The 26,216-nt window shown below is 35.3% G+C and overlaps 1 protein-coding gene across 6 annotated transcripts in view; it reads right to left on the bottom strand.

The window, feature by feature from the left end:
- EXOC6 (exocyst complex component 6) overlaps positions 1–26,216 on the bottom strand; it is an 86,538-nt gene that overhangs the window by 36,609 nt on the left and 23,713 nt on the right. For 2 of the 6 annotated variants that reach the window (XM_032115594.1, XM_032115597.1), the window contains exons 6-19: positions 19,503–19,707; positions 18,260–18,415; positions 17,528–17,596; positions 15,455–15,538; positions 15,315–15,361; positions 14,812–14,932; positions 12,853–12,924; positions 12,164–12,261; positions 11,119–11,224; positions 9,138–9,247; positions 7,995–8,106; positions 7,113–7,247; positions 3,749–3,928; positions 678–707 (exon numbers count right to left, since the gene is read on the bottom strand). In XM_032115594.1, the coding sequence (XP_031971485.1) occupies positions 678–707; positions 3,749–3,928; positions 7,113–7,247; positions 7,995–8,106; positions 9,138–9,247; positions 11,119–11,224; positions 12,164–12,261; positions 12,853–12,924; positions 14,812–14,932; positions 15,315–15,361; positions 15,455–15,538; positions 17,528–17,596; positions 18,260–18,415; positions 19,503–19,707 (1,525 nt within the window). Of the gene's footprint in view, positions 1–673; positions 763–3,748; positions 3,929–7,112; positions 7,248–7,994; positions 8,107–9,137; positions 9,248–11,118; positions 11,225–12,163; positions 12,262–12,852; positions 12,925–14,811; positions 14,933–15,314; positions 15,362–15,454; positions 15,539–17,527; positions 17,597–18,259; positions 18,416–19,502; positions 19,708–26,216 lie in introns of those variants that run through there. The other 4 variants (XM_032115596.1, XM_032115598.1, XM_032115595.1 and 1 more) reach the window with 3 other exon arrangements.

Genomic DNA, 26,216 nt, shown 5'->3' with positions numbered 1-26,216 from the left:
ACACCTCCACTTGTAACTCGTGCTCTAGGCTTCAAACAACTCGGGAGCCCACTGCTAGATTCATTCTACAGATTTTAATAATTTTGTAATATTAACCTCATCACTTTCATTATCACAGCAACGCTTATGCCAAATCAAAATAAACTCCTTATACAAAAAAAAATTACAACCTGAAAATAATCAGGGGATGGGAGAATTCTTAAATGCAATTCATCAGCTTCTTAAAAAATTTTTTAGAAAAGCAAATAAAGAACACCAGCACACACATTCCCTTGACCCCACACAAATGGAGCAGAGGAACGATGGAACTTTCACTGATTCCTTATTCAGCTATATCACTCTATCCTCATTCTGTATGCATGTCTCATGTATTTTGATACCTGACCTCTCTTTCAAGAGGTCTCAGTCTCCTCTAAATTAGCTCATTTGGGATGCAAGGCACATCCCATCAACCTTCTGCAAGGTTTTTAGGACTCCTGCTGTCTGTGCCAGTGTATGAAAGCCCAATGTTAGTCATTAACCTGATCCCTGCATGCATCCACACAAGGTACACAGCAAGTTATCAGCAAAACAGAAAGGCTCTTTTTATTAAATGATTAAAAATTGAAGCAATAAGCCTGCAGGCAGTTCATAGTTTTTCTGCTCACATGCTTTTTCTTCATCTTGCATCTACTTACCGACATAGCTGCATGGTCATTGTTGTTATTCTGAGAAGGAAACCAGTAAGGCAATCAAAACAAAAAAATTAAGATGTACTGTCAACTTCAAAAAAAAAAAAAAAAGAATAAAAAATTGGTAGCAATAAAAGATAAGGAAAAGCTTACAAAAAGAGCAATTATAGCTACATAATATTTTTTTTAAAACCTCTGAACTTATACAGTATTTTGTTGAGGTGTTACAAAGAGATTATAACTTAAATAATACTAATCTGGCAATAATACGTTTTTCTGTAATAAGGAACCATATGCCAAAATATCAAAGTAGCAAACTTCAAATGAGAGAATGTCTATTGAAATGCCTTTCCAAAAACTTTTCATTACAAAGAGTATTCTCCAAAACTCTTAGGTTAAAAAAGAAATGCCATGTTTACCATTACTGCTTACAGAGGCTATCTGTATGTTATTAACATACTTTGTTCAAGCAAGACTTAGAATGACTCAGGATAGTAAGAATCTAAATATAACACGACTCATTAATAAATTTTAACATAAAACTTATGGCAATATAACTGTAGGGTGGAAGAAAGCTGTTTTCTTCTCCAAAATTGCTTCTTAAGTACAGTAAACAAACAGGGAGGAAAATTAAGATGCAGAACTTGAGAGAGAAAAGAAGCTTTGGAGACACAAGACATTTCCAATGACTCAACAGAGATATCAGACCCCAACTAACTTGCATCACTTTGTGTGCAGATTCTGTACAGTTGAGATCATGGTCTACCTGATTTAGAGCTCTCATACTCCAATAAAAGTAATACAAATTGCATGAAACAGATATACAACATCAGATGCATTTTTGAAAAGTTAGTCTACATTGGTACAGAAATACATCAGTACAGCCTCACATGAAAGCACAAAGGGAGACACATCCCTGTGCATTTACACAGCTTATACATACAGCAAAAATAAAACAAGATTCTCATGACAGGAACCCAATGACTGCAACAAAAAAAAATTGTTAAAGAACATATTATAACACTTCTACAGGCAGACTAGAGTTTGAAACAATACCAAAGAGAAAGTCAGTGATCCTGGAGTGTAACAACAAAGAACTAGTGTGGCCAGCTAGTGTCCCCAGCCCTAGCCCAATGCCCTCTAACACAATTGAGTATGCTAAGGTAGAAGAGAAGAGACCTCTCTACTTGTCCCACTCTTTTTCTTACTACAACTATGGCCAGTGTTCTAGGACTGTTGTTCTTTGATTTCTAATTACAGAAAAGGTTCTGATGAACTATTTTGAGCAGTGAAATGTTTCTGCCAGCCATGCAAAAATTATTATGGAAATGACACTGTGACATTAATGGAATAATTCACTAATGAAAACTAATTCTAAAACTATTCCAAATCTTAATTATAGCATGTGAAAATCTAGCTTAGTTTATCACTCTGAAGCACTTACTATTTTAGTGAGTTATAGAACCTAGTTCTGGGCTAATCTTAGAAAATACTTTTACTATAAATTCTCTCTTAAAGAAAGTAACTTACTAGTACAAATCTAACATAGTGAAACTGTGTACACATTTTCATAGAAACTCCACAGCTCACACACAACATTCACACAACTGTTTCTACAATTGGCCAAGACAGGATAGGGAGAAAGATGCAGGGTAAGTAAAAATTACAAGAAACCTCTTGCCAGAGCAGACTGCTTGTCCACACAATTCTACATCCTGCCTGTTACCTGACCAGAGTTTGAAATTACAGAATAACCTCTCCACAGAAACTGGCTTTCTCCAAAGGCTGACTTGTACCCCCAGGCACGTAATTCTATTCCTTCCACACTCCCTAAGTCCTAATGCCACAGCTGCTTCTTTGCATTCCTCTTAACAGATTACTTCGTTTTGTCTGTGGCTCATTTCTGAGCACCTTTTTAGCAACATACATTCACGACAGACTTCTGTACACCCTGCTCTACAAATTTCACGTCCCTTAACTGCCATATGCATATGAGGAGCAGTGCCGTTTGCTCACACTGCTTTGTATACTAAGTTACAGTGAATTACACTATCTAACAGACTTGCTAATCTTTATCAAAAAATGCTCCACTTATTTGGCACAGAAGCATATGCCTCACATGACCCATTCACATCAATATCACATGATACATTTTGAGAGGGCTTTGTCTTTGAGTCAGTTAAAAGTACAGGAGACTGAAGAATCACAGTCCCTTTGTGCAAAACCTGGAAGATGAGATAAGCCTGCTATGCCAGCAACTTCAACATCTTGCTGTGCACATAAAGAATTATCTTTTACTTCCAGTCTGAAGCCTTGAAACGTCCTATGCATTGAGGACTTATTCTTTATAAGCACTGCAGGTGAGACATCAGTGTGACTGTAACAATCAAGGACAAGCTGATAAAAAGCAGATGTAGCTTGAATTACTTACTGAAGTTACTCCAGACCTATAAAGCTATAAACCATTATGATGATAAGCATAACTAGAAATAGCCTTTTTCATCTGAAAGCAAGGGGAAATCAGACAACAGAATGTAACAATTCATACGTAAGACAGGTCAACAGTACCCTTTTTCCTGGGACAAAATGACACAGGATATATTTGAATATGAACATGGATTCATTTCAATAAAGCTCTGTTAACTAGAATCAAATAACTGATCAAAAATACTTAGCTAAAAACCTTGGAGAATACAAGACCTCCATAACCTTATGCACAAATGCAGGACTTGCACCAATTCTGCATTGTTTGAACCAATGCATGTGTACACAAAACCAAGATGGTTAACCAAAAAGGCTTTAGAAAACTGCACAAGTTCTTACACTATTTGTAAATTAGTTGTTGGTAATAATATTTAGACTAAAGTATTTGAAAGTATTTTCTAAGTATTCTGATGGGTAAGCTTTATCAACATCCTGAAACATATTTGACAGCATTTCTGTGCTGAGAAAATCTTAAAAATACATCTGTCAGCATGTGCACAATTCAAAAACCACATCTTTTGTTAAAACCTTACTGTTTTAAAATAAAATGATGTTCAAATAGTTTGAAATTAAACTTGATTTTGAACACTTACAGGTAAATGAGTAAAAACTTGAAACGTGCTTCTTAAAAAGTTAATTAGGTCCATTAAGTATCCACTGGCTCGTCCATCTGATTCAGACATTGTCCAATCATAATCAGCAATCTGAATAAATTCATCTATTTTTTGGTTAAGTTTTGTATATATTTCTCCTTCTGCAGCATGCCTTGCATCCTGAAAAAAAAAATTGTGTGCAATGCTTGTCAGTATTCTAAAATATTACTGAATTCAGATAAGATTATATCCATCAACAAAACTGAAATCATTTGTTTTTTCTTAGATTAAAAAATATTTTATTTAAATTGGTATTTTAATGTGTCTTACATCTGAGGCTGTGGTTTTTTAAATACTCCCATAATACATACTATGAGTGTTTATAACATGATATGCCTACAGAATAATCAAAGTTTTCAGAAAAATTAAGTTAATTTTAATTTGGAAACAAAGCAATTTGTTTACTTTCTTCACAACAACCACCTTTAATTCAGCCTTACAAATGTATCAACCTTGACACAAAGTTTATTTTTCTTTTACAAAGAAAATAATAAAAGAACCTAATAATTTTGTCTTTTATGGACAGAGGTAAAGAAATCATATTATTTTTATATAATTAATGTCTTAAAGCTGCACATCTGAAGAACACTCATAATTTTTCATCCTCCTTTAAATATCCTGATCATCATACACCACGATGCAGAGCACTCCCCTCCTTCCTCCTACTTTTGTTCTCCCACACCCTGGATTCTACTTTTTGGAACAGCAAGGTCCCGCATTTACTGTGAACTGAGTTTACAACGCTGTCTCTCTGTCTCCTTTGTACAGGGGACATCTCAGTGATGCAACAGGATCCATGGGCAGATGCTTGTGTGTGTGGCTGGAAAGTTGTGCTTTTGCCAGTCTGCAGTTTAGAGATATTGGGTATCTTTCTAATTTGGGCTCAACATAAAATTTTCTTCCCTGATATTGAGAAATAATTCAAGTAAGACATTTGATTTAAACCAAAGGGATCAGTTGCTTAAGGATTTCAGAGGGTAAAAACAGCCTGGATATACTGAAGCAACAAAAAAGCAGATGAAACTCCCATCACTACTTTCCTCTGAAAGAAAGCAATCCAAAAAACTTGGCATTTGACAAAAGCGTAAATAAGAAAAGCAAAAAGAAAAAATAAAAACATTCACATTTATCTGAGCTTAAAGGCGTCCTTACATTGAGTGTGCCAAATTTAGTCTTCAATGAGGCCCAAGGCTGAGAGGTACTTCAGGAGTAAGCAAGAAAGTATGTGGCCCTGCCATAAATATGTATCAAAGTATGATTCCCTAAAAATAGCATTTTTACTGCCAAACCAACTTGAGAAAGCCTCCACTGAACAGCTCTCCAAATCCAACATGCAAGAATCTGGCAACCTTTCACGACGTCAAAGGGGTATGCGGATAGCCACAATTTTGTAGATGGCCATGACTAAGGAAGTTTCAATTAAAGTCTAGTCTATATTTAAAGTTTCTAATTAACAATGAAACCTCAGTTGCAACAATGCATAATGATGGGACTTGCAAATATATCCACCTAGGTTTAGCAAAATTGCTTCAATTTTTTTTTTGTTTGTGTTAGGATTTTTTTTTTTTTAAACACTAAGTCATTCATGGAGTGGTTGTATCACCTTTAACAGCTAAAATAATTTAGTGGCAGTGGCAGCACTAGTCCTTCTAGTTTTGTCTTGCATTAAAAAATTACAGCGTAGATGTACTTAAAAGCTCATCTAATGGAATGTAAACGTGATCAATGCTGTTAATAAAAGGAGATTTTTGACCACTCTGAAAGAATGGAGGTGACACAATTTGCCACCAGGAGATGAATTTAATAACAGTAGAACATACCAAACTCTGTGAGGGCCCAGTTGGGGAACTGTGAGCAGTTTTTCATTACAATGGAGAGGGGAAAAAAAGAGGGATTAACAAGAAAAGAATTTTCGACTATAATTTGAGAACGTTGTGCTAACAAGTTCTCCAGGCAAGTAGACAGGAGAGAAGCCACACACACAAAAAACCCGTTATGTTTGTCAGAGTTTAGCCCATATTTTTCCGAAGTGCATACACGCTAAACTCACTAAGCACAGACAAACTATTGTGTGAATCCCTCCAACAAAACTTAGCTGGCAGGAGTGTTAAACATAACTTACAGCATAAGCAATCTACAAAAAAAGTAATGCAACTTGAAAATGCACGTATTAAATGAAACTCAAGGATAAAGAACATCTCACCTCTTAACAAAATCAAAGACTATGGCTGTATTAAGTGTTTTTGAATGCGTGTTTGAATGGTAAAAAGATAATAAACTGCCCTTACATGAAAATAGCTATAGATACACAAATTGCAAGACACACATGCACTATTGGTACACAACAAGCAAACTAGGCAGCCTAGACCAAAATTAGTAAAACTGCTGCTAGCGCAGTGGTAACCAAGTTCAGTTGCTAGGCCACAACCTTTCTGTCTTGCCTCATGCACTAAATCCTTAGCAAAACAAGCAACAGCTAATGGGAGAATTGTTAGCAATCAACTGGAAATAAGAAGTGTCCTGCAATGATGATATCTTATTCCACCTCACCCACCTTTTAACATCTATGCCAGAGGGTATATTACAGTAGGGTAGGCTACATATTGCATCAAGAGAGAAAATGAATTGCAGAAAACAGAACTCTCTCAATAGGATTAATCCTCTTTATCCCATAAATACAAGAAATCACTCTCCTTTGTTTCAGTGTGCACGGAAAAAAACACCAAACACCTAAACTTCAAGTTGCAGCTGCTGTAGAATCCTTGATGACTTTTATTTTTGTTTTACTTTTTAAATTCTAAAAATATCACAGAATACTTTTAGTTGAAGCACTAGTTGTTAATACTTCTTTTATACTAATACTTACACCCTTTGAAAATACATCACAAAACATTTCTACCGTAGAATAAAAACAAATAGATACAAACATTTTAGATTAAGCTAGCTGTTTTGCTTGATTCCATTCAGAAAAAAGGGAGATGTTACACAAACTGGAGCTTAATCTATTAAAAGCTTCTGGTGAAGTTAAGCTTAGATTGTCATTTCACAACTTACTAAAAAATGCATTTGAAAGACAATACTGAGGCTTCTCACATCCTGACATATTCCAGGTCATACTAATAAAATAAAAACCCACTGCTTATCTGCTCAGTGTTACAACTTTACAAGCTTTAGAGTTCAGAATAATTTGAGAGACAAAAAAGAGAAGACATGCAGCTTTGCTCTCACCCCTTTTGTTTTAAAATGCTTCATCATTTACATAACTTTTCAGACAAAGTCATATAATGGATGAGATATACGATACCTTAAATGTAGAAAGCCCATAAAGTCTTGCAGTGTGAACAGTCAATTGTGAAATATTTGTAATGTTAGATATAAAATCCTCAAGGTATTTACAGGCTTGCTCCAAGTGTGTTGTGTTTATGATGATTTGAACAAGCTACAAGGGACAAAAAATTCTTGTAAAAACCTTTTTATATCACTCATTGCCATCTGATTTTGTAAATGGTTACTTCTTCCAGGAACAATGGTACTAGAAATTCATTTCAGTATTTCAGGTTACCACCTATTTCCTGTTAATTTTCAAGTTTGCTTTCAAAAATAAAGATTGCAGACACCTACCCAGAGAAATAAATCCAACGGATAGTTTAGAATTAAAAAAAGGAAAATATATTGCTAAAATAAAATCACTAATTTGTGCCATTTGAATTTTTTTAATTTACTGCTATTAAAAAAGCCACAACATTGTCTACAGAATGATGCATTCAAGTATATATTATATCCTACTCCACTCTATTTTTTATAGGAAGAAAGAGAAACTCAACATTAGTGCTACTAACTGCTAGACAGAACACACAAATCATACTCTGCATATAAACAAAAATGTAAGAGTCTTTGGCTTATTTCTTGCAACTCTCTGTTCATCACACAAAACACAAAACTCTTTCATTGTCACGTCTCTCTCATGAGGCCTCTCTGGGCCCAACTAGACCCAACACTGTATTGCTCTTATTTATGTAACAGATATTGATGCTTTTTTATACTTCTCTTAATTTTTCATTTTAAAGTAAACATTACTTGATTTTCTCATACTGTGGTGTCAATATCTGTGTATCTACATTTAGAAAAATAGTTTTAGCATGGATTGTTTTAAAACCCATCGTTTTGAATATGTTTTAAAACTTACCTCTGTTAAACCTATATGAGGTTTTTTAATTAGGTTCTGTAAACAACTACTTAGAGTTCTTGTAAGCAGCAAATTTGTAGATTTTCTGAGCATATCATCTATTTCTGTTGAACTGAAAAAAAAGTTTATTTTTATAATTATGCTGTACATGACAATACTTTGACAGTGATATTTAATAATTTTAATTTCTTCCCTGCAAAGGGAACCTTTGATGCTAAGAATTCTCTATGTACATTTAAATTCCAGTTGCTCCAAGCTTTCTGTGATCTAGCAGATAGAACACCTTTTTCACTTACCAAATTATCCATTAACTGAAGTTCAACACTGAAGCAAAATCTGTTATTTTTAAATTTCAGACATGTTTATTGACACTGCAGTTTGTAAAGGGTAATTTGTGGGTTTTAATGAGTTACTAAGGAGGTCAACATGTGCTCATTAGTACGTGTAAATTATAAACAGTATCAATTAAGAATGTGTGAAAGGGAGTAATTTACATCTTTAACAGTGCAGAAGTGGGTGACAAGGACCACAAATGCCTTCCAGATTTCAGATCTCTGAATTTTATTTTATGGAATTAATACTAAGCTTTTGAAGGCCAGAAGAGGAAAGAAAATGGGTGAAGTGTGATGTTTTCCATCAGTATACCGTGGGATAGGAGAGGGAGTGAACATGCAGACAGCTCATTTTCTTGCAGGAGAAATCATTGCTAAGGAAACTCAAAGCACTGAGTAGGGAAAGACTAGGAAGTAATCAGGGATGCTAAACAATTACTTCTGAAATGGTCAGTATCAAAGTATACTTTTCAATCTTTACATGCCTTGTTAAATAGGTTCTCTAGATTATTCAAACCAGTCAATACTGTTTAAAAAACCCCAGCAGTGTTTTAAACTGCTTACCACACCAAGCTACACTCACCGATACACATATTGTATAGTGTATATATATATCCACATACATACAAATATATGCTACAGCACTGGGAATCATAGATTAAACATATATAAAGAATTACATATGTAAATTATGAAACAAGCATAGCAAGCAAGTACACAAGAAAGTTTATTTTCATTTTAGTATATATTTTTAGGTGACCTGAAAGTTACAAGCTACTTTACAGCCACATTCCTGATAGTTCGAGCTTACCTGCGGTGAAGTGACTCTGAAAACTTAAGGCTTGCATAAATAAATTCCTTCACCTGCATATAAATTTGAGGCACTGACTGAGACATTGGAAGCTTCTTTGGAAAGGATTGCTGTGAAAATAAGAGATAATACTGTCTTACACTTGAAACTGATTCCAACAGAGCTTGGTACTAAACACAACAATTAGAAAGCCACTTAACATTATCAATGTTTTAATCTATCTTAACCTTTTCTGGTTTTCATCAAATACAAAGCTGTATGTGTTGAGCTGACTTCCATGTCTGTTTAAATAGCTTATAAGCAAAATAGAATTTTATCACTTCTTTAAATTACAATAAAGTTTGGAGATGTTATGTAATTCACGATGCCCCTGCAGAATGCAATTTACAAACATACATTAAAAAACAGGTCTCAAACTGCTTTTAATCTGAATGAACAAGATAGAAGTAATTGGGATAAGAGGTTCAAAAACACAAACTTTTTTTTCCCAAAGAAAGCAGTGCCAAAAAAAAAGTTTGAGAAGTTCAACTCTTCTGGGATTCCCAAAGTATCTAGAGAATGCTCAGACTATTTTTTTAATGGTTCACAAAACCAAAGCAGTTTGAATTATTTTCAGGAATTTGGATTAACATGTGGGAAATAGTAGTAAGTTTGTAATAATAAGATGCTTCTTACACTTTGATTTTAAAGCTGATACTGTATTTGGGAGAACAATAGTGAATAAATTCAATTTAATCTACACAGACCAAATAGGTATTTCTGCATTGAACACATAATTTTTGACGTTTACAAAAAAAATCTTTTTCTCTTTATGACTAATGCATGAGAAAAATAATCAACAACTGGTATCATCCATGAATAATTCATTTTCTCTTTAAAAAAAAAAGCATCCATCAACAACAGCCAAATCTTTGTAGTAACCATACATATATGTATAGCAGATAAAACTATTCAGTACAAAATGAAAACTTTTGCCATTTATTAGCAAAATATGCCATGCTAAATAGTATCCAGGGTATGGTATACTTCCAACACTATAAGGAATTTCCATTCTGTTCAACTTATTTTAGTATTATAAAGGCTAAGTAAATTAATTTGATGGCAGAAAGCATCCAGAAAGCACTCTGGAATCTCATTCAAAAATCAGCATAAAAACTTTAATTTTTCATCTTCATTGCAACACTGTATTAATGACATGCAGCTGTTACATTTGCCTGGCAAATCCCTGCTGAACCATAGAATTAAAATAGCTTTTCACTTTGGCAGGTATCTGTAGTGGTGGATTGTGTACAGAACAGCTTCCCCCTAGAGCAGTTACTCCCACTGTCATGAGGTTCTTAGACTTAGTGCCCCTCTACAGACTCCATCATGAGCCTCTTACTTCTTCATGGTATTTCTAAAACCATACTTGAATAGCAGAACAGGTTAATCACCTTTCTGCGAAAAGAGTCTGTAGTGAAAGAATGGCTGAAGCTACAAAAGGACATCCTACTGCTGTGCTAGTATAGCAGAATTATTCACAGTCCCTTCATGTTTATTTTGCCCCACATATGCAAACACAAATATTAAAATTTAAAAGTGAAATACAAAAGTCATCGTCTCTAACCAATCTCTATTTTACATGTATTTTTGCAATATAACAGCATATACTGAGTAATTAAACCCAGTGAGTTGCAACAAAAATTAACTGAAGACAGATTGCATTATAATTACATAAAGACTTTTTCAATTAAACTCTATTATTAATTTGTTTACAAAACAATGGGTTTCATTATTCACTCCAACATCTGGACAAATGAGTCAACCTTTCATTTTCGTATTTACTTATGACTAGATAATTACACACAAAGAAGGTGATTTAGCCTCTTAATCGACCTAGCTTTTCAAATTTTAATTGTTTTTTAATTATAAAAATCATTACTGTCCCTAGTGTCTTCAACTGGATTTCCACAAACTTTCATAACATAAAAGATTCCCTTACCTTATCAAGTTCTGCATCTTGAAAAGGAAATTTGCTTATAACAATTCTGTATTCCTCTTCATTTGCTACAGGGATAGGGCTGTAGTTGTCTGCTTCAAAAATATCCCTGGTGAATAAGTGAAGTGAAAAAAAATTTAGACATGTAACTTACAGTATTTTCTGGTGTTAACATGTGTAAATAAATATAAATTTTACTATCACACTTAGGTGTGCACTTTCAAAAAGTTTTAAGAATTTTACACATCCCAAGTATTTTTAATTACTTTGGAAATACTTCATATATATTAACTTTTTACAGTGTGTTGAATCACAGAGCAAGAACCCAGAAGCGTTTTAATATGTACATAATACAGCAAAGGAACCTCAGAGCAACTAATCCACTCCAGAGTAAACCATAATATACCTACTGATTATGGACACCTACACTTTTCCAGAGAGCTGGACAACCTTAAGTGGTCAATGTAATATTAAGTTTTTCTGTAATGAAACATTTTATGGCAAACGATTTCTGCACATTGAGACATCACACCCCATCTGTAAATAGGCTTTGGAGTACAGTCTCAGGCTGACATATTCCTGGGTTTAAATTTTATTCAATTAAATGATCCCAAGGAATTGGTGGAAACCAACCTTCATTAAAAAAACCATGAAGACATACTGGCAATGTCAGTAGTTTGTCATGAGATATGTGTATCAACTAACAGTAAACATTAAGACAACCTAAATTAGGAACCTAAAGCCCTATTGCAATAACCTAGAATTATTAGGTTCCTAAAGAAGAGAAACAGATGTCTCTTTCCTACATGTTTCTCTGCTAATGTTCCTTTGGACACCTTCCTTCTTTCCATTAACTATAGAAGCAGTACTTGATGTCTCCTCTTCTAATTGTAGTTACATGTGATGAATATCTTAGTCCTAACCAACCTGAAATTCATACACAACACTTGAGTTAACAAATTCTTTCAGAATTACATCATAAAAACTTGAACTCAGACAAAAACAATAGATGCAATATAAAAGGCACAACTATTTTGATGTACTGTACCTGAACAATACAGACCACTTTTTAAGAAGTGTTTCATTGTATTGGTCTCTTATCTCAAATAAAAGATCAAAGAGTCGGTTCACAGGAAAACCATAGCCCTAAAGGATAAAAATGAAAAGGGGATAGTTCAAGAACCAATACACTCAATTCCTATCACAACACTTCAGAAATCTGAGGTGAGATTTATTATTCAATCTTGTCACCTCTATAACACAGATCATAGTACTTTCAGCCCACCACTACATGTTGATTTATTAAATTTTTACCAAAGTATTTATCCTATGCACTCAGAAATTTACCCCATTTGTCCTTGTTTGTTAAAAATTGCAAGAATATTTCCCAATGATGTTCACTTGGTCTTTCAGCTAAAGAGTTAAGGATAACTGGAATGCTATTCTTTTTTAAGATGAGAAGTGAAGCATTTTTAAAAAACAAGAGCATACACAGATTACAAAACTAATTTGGCACAGATATGAATAACTAAGGCTTGCTGGATAGCCCAGAACACATATGTTCAGTTCATAATAATGAAAATGAAGACCCAAGGCAAGAAATACATTTTTAAAATATTACTGTGTAATTTTGGGTTTGATTTGTATATATGATTCATGAAAACACAAACATCGCACTCATCTAAAGTTAAAATCTGACTACAAGAATTTCAGTTAAATTAATAATACAGAATGTACCTGCAAAGTATCAGCAAATACTACAATGAGATTCTTCAGTTCCAGAACAAGGTCAGGATCACTGCAATATGACTGAAAGTGAGAAATTCTGGTTTTGTTAAAAGGATTTAAAATATGGAACATATATTTTCAAAGAATACTATCACAGGTTAAACTCTCCAGCCCTAGTGAAAAACAACTTAAACTCAATTGTCTTTACTTAGTCCAGCTACACAAAAGTATTTGTTAAATTTTTATACAACTATCAGTGGTGTAGAAGTTCAGAAAAAGTAAACTAAAGAGATTCAATAAATACCAGCATGGTGTACTGAGACTGAAAATCAGCAAATTACATTTATTTTAGTGGAACATAAGCACACTTGGCTAAATCAGTATCAGAGAGGTTCCACAGGACATTCTTTTGACCACCAAGCCTGGGTCTAACTAATGCTGTACCACCTCAGACAGTTTTTCCCAGCTGTACGGGTAAAACTTAATAAAATATTTTCTAAAAAAGTTCAAATTTAAATTGGATGATAAAAAGGTCAAGACATTAAGTTATTTACTAGATGACTGAAATTTGGTTTTCAGAGGTGTAGAGTCATACAACTCAGCTTCACTATTTGCAATACCAGATAAAGTAAAAAAAAAAAATTAATATTAAAATAATTTAGAGCTTCACAAGAATACAGTATTGATTGAAGACCATATACACCTGTTTCACCTTTCTTGAAGTTTTGGTTTTAGCGTATTTTATTAAAAGTAAGGGTTTGGTTTATTTATCTAAACATTAGTCTACAGTAGGATGATGTTAGAGAGATTCTGAAAGAACTGGGTTTGATGTGAGTTATGCAGATTGGGAAGAAATAGTGACCAAGTAGACAACAAGACTTGGAAAAGTTCTTTAGAGATTACATTACCTTCAACCCTTAAATTATCATATTCTTATATAGGTGTATATATCTACACGGAGACAATTAACTAGCAAAGTATTTAGCTTTAAAGAATTCTGGATGGATATTTCTTAGTTAATCACAATCCTCTCAAAAGAAGTAAAAACGTATGAGAACATCTCATGTACCACTGATAATAAAGGTCCTATGCTAACTATGGTTGCAATCTCAACTTTTTCCCCATTTTTGCTGAGTATATATGCAATAGAAAATATTCCTTGAATTAAAGATCAATTTTAGTAAAAATAAAAATTAACACTGCATAAAGGAAATGCTGCTAGCAAACATTAAAAAGGGAAAGATAAAATTCTTCTATTTTTTCTGATAGTAAAAGTTACACCAATAGTAAACTCTGGAGCAATTTATTATCAGTCAGTCTGAGTGAACAATGTGTATTCCATTGGTTTTTCATAGAGGAATAAGAAATAGCATGCAGCATCACTGCAGCTAAGGGAGGAATATAACTTTAGGAGACACACTTGAACACACCGAAATACCCGAGTGATACAGAATTTTTCTAATACCTTTATTTCAACATAAACATAACACTGCTATAGCATTGAAGAGAGAGCTCCAAGGGTTTTGCTGGTGGAGTTTATTTTGGAAACACAGCATTTGGAATGATAATTAGGAACTATTTCCTGGTGGTGCTTTCAGCACTGAACTATTCAATCTGATCTAATGAAGAGGTCAGTTGAGACTAATGAGGAAGGATTGCAATAATAACAGCAGATTAACTCTGCATATTCTAAACTGCTGGACTAAGAGAAGGTTTGGAAGACCCTGTGAGTTGTAAATCAGTGGAGGATTATGCAAATAGCCCATGGCTGTGGATCACAGCCTGACACTGTTGGGCAAAACAAAAGCTTGGCAGGCTCCCTCCCAAATCTGAGCAATTTTTAATCACGAGAAAAAGAAAACATGAGAGAGGTGTAATTTTTCACTTTGTTGCTATCCCAGCTTTAAATACACAGAGCTCTGAAGTAAAAGGATTTAAACTGCAATACTGGTAAGACTTCTCACTTACTGAATGTGTTCTAAGAACAGCAATGATCTTGGAAAGGGCCATGTTCCAGAGTTCATCAGTGTATGTTCTAGTTACCAATCCTTGCGTTACATGTAAAATGTGGTCTTCTACTACAAAAAAACTAAAACAAAATAATACTTAAATTATTAAGTTGTTTCTAATATTAGAGCAAATACTACCCTTCACACCCAAGTATAGCCAAAACCTTCCCCATGGGAGCAGTGACACTTCAGTAGGTTTGCTGTTGTGCTTCACCCAGAATGAAGTAAAAATGTGAAAAGTTTGTTTCATGCCATCTGGAGCCCAGGATGCTGGAGGGTCCTTGTAGGGCACTGTGCTGGTAGGATCTGGATGCTCTTTCCTGCTCAGATCCAACAATAACCACCCACACAATTTGTGCAGAAACTGAATCTTGCAGAAGAAAGTTTTTGGACAATGGGAGATAGGTTGAATTAAGAATCAACACAGTAAAACTGAAATAAGTTTTCATTAAGAAAACTTACCCTACAATTTGACTGAAGTATCTTCTGTAGCCTTCTACTGTTTCATGCTTTCAGTGAAAAAGAAAACAAGTTTAGGAACAAAAATACCACTAAGCATTAGCTTCAACTCAAATCAAGGCAAAACCAAAAGTACTGATTACCATGCTTGACTGTGGTTGCAAAACTAATCTTGCTTGTTTCCTCCTTTGTTTTCTGTAGTAATTTTCAAATATTTCTCCGTCACCCTAAAAAAAGATGTAAGTAGTCAAAAAAAGAATATTGTCTCCGTATGAAAAAGGCTCTTCTTAATTTAAGGGTAGAATTCTCTTAAACTAAGCACATATTTTGCATTTATTCCACATGTAAACCTCCAACTGACACCCGCAAAATTTTGCGTGAAATACGCAGAAATTACCTCTTTCTGTAGAGAAGCTTGCAGCCTGTACTGTAAACAAAAATTTTGCTCGTGTGCGTACATTTTGTCAAGTAATATTATTCATTTTAAACAGTATGTCCATTTTTAAACTACAACTTTCAGAGTGTATTAATATTCATAGACAAGGCATATTGCCTATTACTGTATAATTGAAACTCACTGTCTCCTAAAACATTTGTCTAGGTTAATCAAGAAAGTAACTGCATTATAAAGTTGTTACAAAAAAGCTTCTGTGAATATATGACACATCTGAACACTTCCTGCATTACCTTTGCCTCAGGAAAGACACACATGAGATTTATTGAATATTTGCTTATTCTCTTCAGATTTATAATGAGTCTGGATTTGGATTTTTTTCCTATCATGATCCTCAAAGACACAATACCTTCTGTGCCTAAAGGTTATATTACGAGGAATTCAAGTGACATCCTACTCATCTCATTAAAATGACCATTCAGTAGATACCATCTGTCCATTTGAAATCAGTGCTGCATTGACTCATCTATCTGCTAAACCACATGTAACTTGTATGCAAGAATAATAAAGCATCTTAGCATTTTTAAGGTTTGTTTTCACTTTATGAGCCCATGATTAGGCCAGTGCTATTTAGAATTCCATTACTTGGTCTTCCAAAAAATCTCCAAATCAAATTATTACAGACATTTTATACTACTAAGACAGCACTACTTACCTAATTCCTTTATAAGATATAAATTTAGTTCATAATGAGTATTTAGTTCACAATGAATATTTAGTTCATAACGAATACTTAGTCATATTTAGAAATACTGCTAACCTAAGAAAGCCTAAAAGTAAAAGAGACTTTGCTTAAAAACAAAAAAAAATCCCCTTGAAACCAAGTTGCAGAAGAACTATACACAGTATGCTCCAATTCATACAAACACATACTGATCAGATATCAACCATTCACCTCCAGCCCAAATATTCAGTGCAGTTTTCAGATTGTTGACTTCTACGCCCAGCATCAAATCTCTACCCAGTCCTGACAGTGAAATAACATTTTAAACAGTATTTCAATATGCAAACTTTCATGTAACACTGCTGCAAGGATTCCATAAAAAGATGATAACCCAGCCTGAATGCTTGAAGCCAGGTCCAGCTGAGACTGTAGGATTAGCAATACTTACATCTACATCATCAAAGTGTCACTAATACTTATATTCTATAAGTAACCTGACTTCAAAAGTAACTGAGACATAAGAAAAATCAGAAAACAACAAATAATTTGATACCGTGTTTCCCAAAAAAAGTGTTCATCCTTTTAAGATTGTGCACTGAATCTCTTTCACAGAAGCTAAAATGGGCTACTGTGTCTCTGCCATTGAATCCAGCCTAATCTGCTTGGGCACACCCTGTCAGAATCTCCAGGTTTTGCTTCCTATTTTTCACTACTACTCTGACTTCCACAAGATTCAGTCTGAATATTCCTATGTTTTGTAATATTCATCCAAATATTTGGGTAACATGGAATACTTGTGGGAACTGCAGAAGTGCTAATACCAGTATTAAGGCAAACATGCATATTTTACATATATACTTAAAAACACCTAGGTAGTTAATGCCTTGTGGAGTGTCCTTTATTATGCATACAAAAGAACAGGTGGGCTCATGCCCTGAGTATCCACAGTCTACCCATCTCAGCTGGTTCATCCAGAACTACTAGCACTAGAAGCAACACACTTGCCTGTTTGGGAACTATTAAGAGTATGAACAATGTGAAAATGAGCATGCAATTTCAAAAATTTAAATCTCTTCTTGAGGTCACCTTAATACATACCAAAACTGAGTAGATGTGCAAACACCTGTAGACTGGAGAAAAGTCTACAAGATCTTGGGCAGTTAAAACCTGAAGAAGTAAAGGAAAAAGAAGAGTAGATAAAATATAATAAACATATAATCTGCAAAATGGGATATATTACCAACAGAACTTGTCTACATAATAAGGACTCAAAAATGGATGGCTTCTATCCAAAAACAATAAAACAACTGCTCCAATCTCTCCTCCCTTTGTATTACAGTAATATATTTTATTTGTGTTACAATACCACACTCGTTTCTCTGTGTTTTGAGCATCAGATTTAAAGGTCTAAATACTCGCTGTTTTATTCAATTTAGGAATACCGAGTATTTGACAGATGAAAGAGTTCTAACCCAAGTTGAGGTCCTCAACACCAAAGTGCTGGATTTAGCAACACCAGAATATTCCAGCGGGCCATGTAACAGTGGACAGGTAATGGATGATGTAAGTTGCAACTGAATTCCAGAGTAACTTCAGGTCCTGTCTGAATGAATGTCCTCAAACATAATGCTAAAGCTAGCATTAATACAACTAAAATATTAGCATTAATTTTTCACCCTAAAATGCTGATCTGGACTGGTACCCCTTGGAGGTGTTCTGTATGTTTTACTAATTAACGTTAACCATCTAAAGACCATGTACTGTGAGCTTTGTTCAATAAACCTACAAAGTTCACTTTAAATAAGTTGAACTGATTTAGTACAAAGTTACCTCTTCTTCATGTTCATCCTCATCTTCAAATGTTCGCTTCAATGTGATTTCATTCTTGGATTCCAAAATTCTGTTTCTACCTAAATGCATATTCCGACCATAGTTTACATTATTCTGCTTCTGAAGAGCAGTACTAAAGGTTTTCTGCTGCTGTGCCTGTTTTAAGAGTAGAACCAATTAAGAGGCATGTAATTCAAATTTCATCACTGATGAGTATATGCTATGACATGAAAAACAGGTGGTACAATTGAATATGCATCAGTATAACTGCAAGATGTGTGCACCCTCAGTCTACACCAGTGATTTTGCCTTACATCAATTTGGGATGATAAATGAATCCAATAGTGAATCCTGCATAATTTTTCCCTAATTACCAGAATAAAATTTTAAAGGCAGAAAAAAATAAAAAAAAAATCCGTAATTTTCCTGACCATAAATCGCAAACAGAGAATCAATATTTAAATGAAGTACAGGTATCTGAGTTCCCAGCTATTTTTTTGCTGTCTTCAGTTACGTCTAAGTGAGCAGTCAGCTGCAGAAGTCAAGGGCACTATATTGTCCTTACTATTGAGGGCAGCACACCACAACTTTGCAATTAAGTTTTATTTATAATAATCGATGCTGCATTTTACAAGAACCTTAGATGACAAAATGGCAACCCAACCTGAATTCTGTCAACAAGAAGTCAAAAGAAAACTTCATTTGCTCTCTGAATAAATTCTAAAAGCATTAACTGCTTTAAACCTTGCCCAGTACCTGTGCTCTGAAGTGGCAGATTATTTTGTGATGGAGCAGGCAAGGACCCCAGCTGTCTCAGTGTCCTCCTGGCTCTTACCTCTGTCTTCTGTACGAGTAGCACTTTAGAGAGAACTAGGCAGTTATCTCAACACTTCTTTTGTCTAATTCATCCTGGCCAGCTGGCCAGATAGGCTGCTCTTTGTTTTGGTGCAGTAGCTGCTGAGAAACAGACTATTCAGGAGTTGACTACTCCTAGTATTTCGTAATTTCTTGAAACCTGAGATACACAGCATCTCTCCTTCCTTTCTCAGGGAGGAAACTACTTCTTGTCTAGGACACTGATAAAAACTACACAACATGTTAGCATTTCACAGCTCTCCTTCTTTACTCAGAGGTCTGTGGGATGACTGTAATCTTTGAACAAACCTTCTGGGATAATTTGAGACTAATGAAACAAATTTTCAGTAAACAACAGGACCAAAGTCATCCTGTTAGGCTGGCTTACCTGCTTCATGGCAGTTTCCCCAATTCTGTCAGAATGTTTTCGAATACTCTCTAAGAAATCCTTCAGATCTGACATGGATATTTCTTTTATTTCTTCACGCAGTTTTGGAAGATTTTCTATCATTATCTGGCAGAAGCGGTATTGGCTAACTCTAGGAAGATATAGATTTTCTAGCTGCTCCATTGTTTTCAAAGCAGAATAGTATCTACAAAGATATTAAAATAAAATTATGTATCTTCTCATAAAAACTTAATAATTTATTTATCAAATATAGACATCAATATCACACATGCAACCAATACACATCTAATTAGTTTGCTCTGTTTTTAGAAAAATTAACAATCAAAAGGTCATCCATATAAAGTTTGAAAAAAAAACCCCTGTGAAGTGCCAGAGTAGCTCAGCCAAGTCAAAATTTTAAGTAGGCTCCTAGAGTATTAACTGTTCTGATCAACAGTCCCAGGACCACATGGTGCACTGTGCAGAATGGAGACACTAAAGTCATAACCATTATCTTCCCTTCTATATTGAACTGATTAGGCTTTTTACAAGTTGGAGTTTTTTTCTGAAACACAAACTGCCAATCACCCAACACTGCAGTATATGCACCAAACAGTGAAAAAAATCTTGAAAAAGCATGCCTGCAGGTATCTGCCTTCTTCAGGTATATGTGAACACAGACACACATCTACGCCCACCTTCTTTCCACCATCCTTAGTCAGAAAAGACATGTATACACCTATCCTGAACAATGTTTTTTTCCAGCAGTATATCATATTTTGCTGTAAACCACAAACCTATTAACTCTTCTGATAAAATACAGTCTATCCCACCCAGAAAACAACTACATTGAATCAACAAAGTACTATAATCAACAAACCTGTGATCTCAACCACATTTTAAAGAGAGGTATAGGAACCAGGTTAAACATGAGCAGGACAGCAGTCAATTGTAGATGTGACAATAATTTTCCTTTATGTAGTACTCTTACCAGCTACTCAGCCCTGGAGGCATTTGGGAAAATGAATTTAGTTTGTCTGATTGTTAGAACAGAGTAAGGTAAACCGAAGCCTTCTGGCTTGGTCTTAAATGGGAAAAGCAAAAACACTCAGATCAGATGGAGTTAATTTGCTGCTAGTTCCAACCCTTTCTTTCCACAAATATGGAGTAATATCCTTAACCCATTTTCAGCTTTTCTTCCATAATCTTAGTTCCTTTTTCCTCCTGAAAGTCCCAAATAATCTGTTTTGGAAAATTACGAAATTATTTTGAAGGAAAAAGCTGAATATGAGGAAAATCCCTTCAAATGAGAAAACCTGGAAAATTGTCCTTAATGGTTCTTTAGTTTCCAGACATTACTTTGTAAATATAGTGAGTAAACACTTTCAAAAAATGTAATTCAAGTTTCTGGCTTCCTTCAGTACACAAGCAATAACAAATTACTAACAACTACAGTCATGACTTCTTGTTCAATTCTGAAATTAAGACAGTGTTTTGAATCTTCTTAATCAAGACATTTCTAAGTTAACAACTCAGCATAGCTGGAGGATGGGAAAAATCTTCTCTTTTATTCCAGAACAGAGCCGCTTTCAGAAGACTGCAAATAAAGAGGTTTCAAGTGTAAATTAGGAGCTTTTGTTTATTATACACTTGGTTTATATAAAATATACATAAGGTGACGGGAATGTTGCACATAAGAAAAGGTCTGGGGGGTTTATGTGTGTGGGTTTTGTTTTTCTAAACAGAAAATGGCCAAGAGTGCGCCACATGGTGAGACTTCTGGGGAATAAAACCATAATAGCATCAAAATGGTATAAAAGGTTTTTATTTAAATTATACAGATCAGCTTATCAGAACACTGTTAGTTCATCTGGAAGGTTTTTGACTGCTGGCTCTAAGATCAGAATTAACATAATCCATTTTAAATCCATTCTAGAGTCCCTTACTAATTATACATATATGGAGCTCAGGACCTTGCCCTTTTAACATCTGTTCTGATAAAGCACTGAAGTCTTATTAATTTGAAGGTCATCTGCAGGTCAGGATTTAAACTAAAAGTTTTGCATATCATTAGTTAGAATGATGTATTTATGTATTCAGATTTTAAAACTTTCCATAGATTTAACTCAATGCTGAAGATTTTGACAATATTATTCGTTCCCATCATATATCATCAATCACGTAAGGTGAAGATTGCCCATGTGACTACAAATGAGTTAAAGAAGTATCTTCAAAGTTATTTTTTCATATACATACAGTATTCTTCTGTCTATTCTTCTGAGCTAATCTTCTGAGAATATGCTCCTCAATGCAAAATTCGTAATTTTTTGAAACTAAAGACACAAGTTTGAAACACCAACATGGGTCATATGATATAACTGTGCAGAAATGATCCATTTCAACACCAGAACAAGAAAATTGCATGATGGATTTTACCAACATACCCAAACTATAAAAATGGAACCTTCTAATACTATCAAGAACCAGGACAGAAGAAACCAAAATACAACACAAAAGTAAACAAAAAACCCCCTCACAACAAACAGCCAACCCCCCCCCCCTTTCAAAGATTAGTATTAGTGTTTTGCATCATCTTATTCTTTGCCAAATGCCCCGGGCACAGGAGAGTCAGGTCTGTAGAGAATATGAAACATCAACACACAAAAAACCCAAAACTAAAAGAAAATGACCATTAATTTAGTGTACATGAAGTATGCATTTATGCTTTAAATGTCAAAGAGAGCTTTTAAGATTTTCATCAGCAGAGTGTTGTTTGGAGTCAGTAAAGAGAAATACCATAACTTACTAAAAAAAGCCGCACCAAGTTAAACTACAGCAGTAAAGAAATTACACAGATCAGGAGCAAGATGAACACAAAGACTGAATTTTACTGAGAATAAGTTATTTGCACACAAGCTTACTAAGTAAAAAAACATGTAGTTATAGCCCAAAATTTCCTGCTGAAAAAAAAGAGAGACAGAATCCTCATTTTTATTTTAATTAAGGAAATAAACTTAGTTTACAAAGAAAAAATAGTAGTATTCCCCAACTTTAGTGCTTCCCTTAAAGGAAATACTGTATATTCCTGCTTACTACATTTCCACTGAATAAATACATAAAACTTTGCTACCAAACATATTAAAGGGAGTTCCTTGGAATTTTTCAATAATGCTCCAGAAAAGTCATATTCAGAGAGATCCTGAAGGTGACATGTTGAAATTGCAACTGAAATCCTTTTACCACAAGTCTTTGTTTTCTAATCTAGTTGCCTTACCAACTTTAAACCTAATTTTTAAACTTCCCCAGTATACCAATTTTTTCAGTTGCCCAAAGGACCATGAACTGAGACAGAGGCACTAATAACTCTATAACTTGTATAAACTCAATCAAAAGCTCAGTATTTCCAAAATTCAGATTAAAGAGCTGCTGTGTGGAAAAAAACAAGATCTGTGGAATACCTTTTTTGTCAATAATGATGTGGTAGGAAATTTTTTTTAAAAGTGAAATCATTGAAATAGTAAGACTTGAGAATGGTGATAAAGAAAGCAGCTGACAGTTCAGTATCAAATATAAATTTTGATGGGTTTTTTTGCCATATCCATGGTACCTCTGGGAAGCATTGATTTGCAGCTGGTAAAAGCCAGTGCTGCATTCTGATGTGGTTCCAAAACAATGCAGAAAAACAAAATCAAATCACCATGGTTTCATCTGTTCTATTTCCACACACACGTGGGTAAAACCAAATTATACAAATTATGAACTTTTCATAATTGCATCCCTTATGTCTTACGGTTTATTTGGATGGTTGGAAGGTTTATACAGAGAAAGGCTGCATGGCTGTCTCAGTGAGTTTTAGTAACCTAAATATCTAACCAACTCTGTCCTTCCCACAGTTTGGAAAAAAGCTTATACCAAGGTCAAAAAACAAATCCAAGTCTTTCAGGGCAAAAAGCTCACCTCTGAAACACTATACTCATTCTTCAGTCCATCTCACAGAAGATTTGAGAAGATTCAGCAACAACCTTAGCAGATTGACTTATTTAATTATTTTCATTTTATGATGGGTTTGGGTTTTTTGTAATATTTATTGTGGAAAAAGACTTGCAAGAACACCAGCTCTGTTTCCAGTTAGACCACAATCACTTGAAGCAGCTGGGACCTTTCTCCCAAGACACATATCAAAATCCAAACACTAAGGCCATGGTAACAGAGCTGTATGAAATGTGTGATGACCTTATCTCAGACTTAAAATTGAAGCTCGAATTGTCTAAGTGCATAGCCCCCACTAGGCAGTTGGGAGAGCAGCAAGAAAACCACACTTCTCCTTTGTGCTTCCCCAGTTAAGACTTTAAACCCTCTGTAACTCTTTCCAGCCAACTGTGTCTGTTTAGAGCAGATTCTGCAGTTACTTCCTCTCACTACTACAGTTCTTGTCAACTTGTGTTATCCATGGCTCAGGAGACAGATAAATAGGATACAGAGCCTTTCACCTATAGGTCATCAGTTCAAATGTTACCCATGTTGGTAAGGACCAAAAGTTGCTATCAACAGATGGCTTTTTGGACTTCTCCATAAACCTCTATTCCATCTGCACAAACCAGTATGTATTCTGGACCCAAAATCCTGCATTATCTCAAAAGAGATCTACCAGGGAAAAAAGGAAATGAAATTCCAATCTTTCTCTGTAACAACTATCCCCCAAACATGTAGAGTATCCATATTTTTGTTTTCCCTTCCTTTAAACATTAGAATTGAGAGTTTTATTGATGGTGCAAGACTGTAAGACAATGGAATAACAAAAATACATTCTAAAAGGCCACTAGCAGGGAAAGTCAAGGTGTCTTTTTATTAAAAAAGAGCAGTGAAAGCTTTGCTGCATTAACAAATCTCAATGAAGGTTTATGAGAAATTATCTTTGCCTAAATCAAACATTCCTCATTGCTTTGTTATGTCTGGGATTGTGACTGCTACTCTCTCTGACTCTTCCAGGAAAAAGCTTCACAGCAAAACTTAGGAAGACCAATTTTGAAATCCCTTGTATGTGTACACATCAGCTGTCAAGTCTTTGCACTGACACTATGGATGTCCTTGCTGTTGCTCAATCTTTTAGTAGTGATAAAGGCCAGAATAAATGCACTCTGCTGAGCCACAAGGAAATTACCACTTGAATTACCTGCAAGTTCCATAGGATAGCCACCTGTAGGCTGTATTATAGGGAATTGTAAGTCACAGGCAAAATAGTAACTGTAGCGTAGCTAATGAAAGAGTTATCTGAGCTGAAGCAGTAGCCTGCAGCAGAGTCTAAGCCTTCTGCACTCCATGTGATTTCAAGGCATGGTACATCAAAGCATCTCCCCTTTCCTTTAGATCTTTTTATGGTATGACAATAACATGTCCAAACCCCTCAATTCAGGAGTCCTTTGACTTTCAAGACTTCCTGTCTGGCAACAACTTCCACAGGAAAATTATCAGATATAAGTTTAAGATTTGAAGAGTGCTGATGGTTTCTCAGAAAGCGCATCAACCATCAGTGGACTCTACAAAACCACTAGCAAATATGGAGTCAAAATGCTAAAAACCATCAGCAATTTTATCTCGCCTAAATGCTCTTTACACGATGACATTAGGAACTATAACTTCCCCTGCAATTCAAAAACTAGAACACTGCTTGCCTTGCCTGACAGAGCAAAAGTATGGCAGAATACACACTTGAACCCAGTGTTTCCAGTATTTTCAGCACACTAAACATAGCATAGTCCACAAAAGACCTTGCAGAGGGAAGTGGTGTGATTCAGACAGCACACTCTTCAGTCTGATCTCTGACTGAAGTAGCAAGGGGACTATTTACATCTTTATGCAGAGCCGCTCCAAGAACGCTGCAATAACATGCTACTACCACTACTACATGCCAGCTGCTCTAAGCAGATGCCCAACTAGTGCCCTGTTCAAAGCTAATATTGCATAGTAGCCAAGCTGATGAGATCTACCACACTGCTTCACATACAGCATGTTTTAATTGTAATAAGAAACACCCCAGTACCATAGCTGTAAGGTCATTCTTAAAGCTTTTGTATTTCTGCAAAGACCTCCCAGAGAGCAAACATACCTAGGCATCGTGTAGCACGTATATCACTGTCAAAGATGCATCAGATTTGCTGCAATGTTCATAGAGCTGATGTGTACAGTTAATCTGAAGCATTTTGGACATGTCTGCACACAGGCTTCAGAGCTGATTGTTCATACACAGTGGCTGCTGTTGAGGTTTTTCAGATGTCCAACAGTATGGTAGGAGGTGCTGGCTACTCAGAAACTGAAATCCAGACAAAATCTGGATTACATAGCAGCCCTGCAGACAACTGACCATGCACAGCTAGTTCCAAATGGAACCAGTCCTGTCCAGACAGACTTGTCAGCAGGAGCTCCCTGCGGTGGTGCCAAGTGCACAAAGAGGCACCGTCAGCAGCCAGGAATCCCGAAAGGGCAGGCACAGAGCACCAGTGACTGAGCAAACCAGGCAGGGATCACAGTGGCAGTGATGATATGGAAATCATGAAGAAGAAAATAGCTGCAGTGGTATTGCTGGGGTGGGTGTGCGAGGTGCAGGCAGTAGCCCCAGTGGGGCAGGATGCAGCTAAAGCATGGGGCAGGGGCAGTCAAGCTGCCATGGAGGGAGGTAGAACTGGGGATACTGGGACTACAGCAGCAGTGAGTGGC

Source organism: Corvus moneduloides, chromosome 8 (genome assembly GCF_009650955.1).
Source record: "Corvus moneduloides isolate bCorMon1 chromosome 8, bCorMon1.pri, whole genome shotgun sequence".
NCBI lineage: Eukaryota > Metazoa > Chordata > Aves > Passeriformes > Corvidae > Corvus > Corvus moneduloides.
Note: the sequence above shows the minus strand (reverse complement) of the source record. Positions and strands in the feature narration are given on the sequence as shown.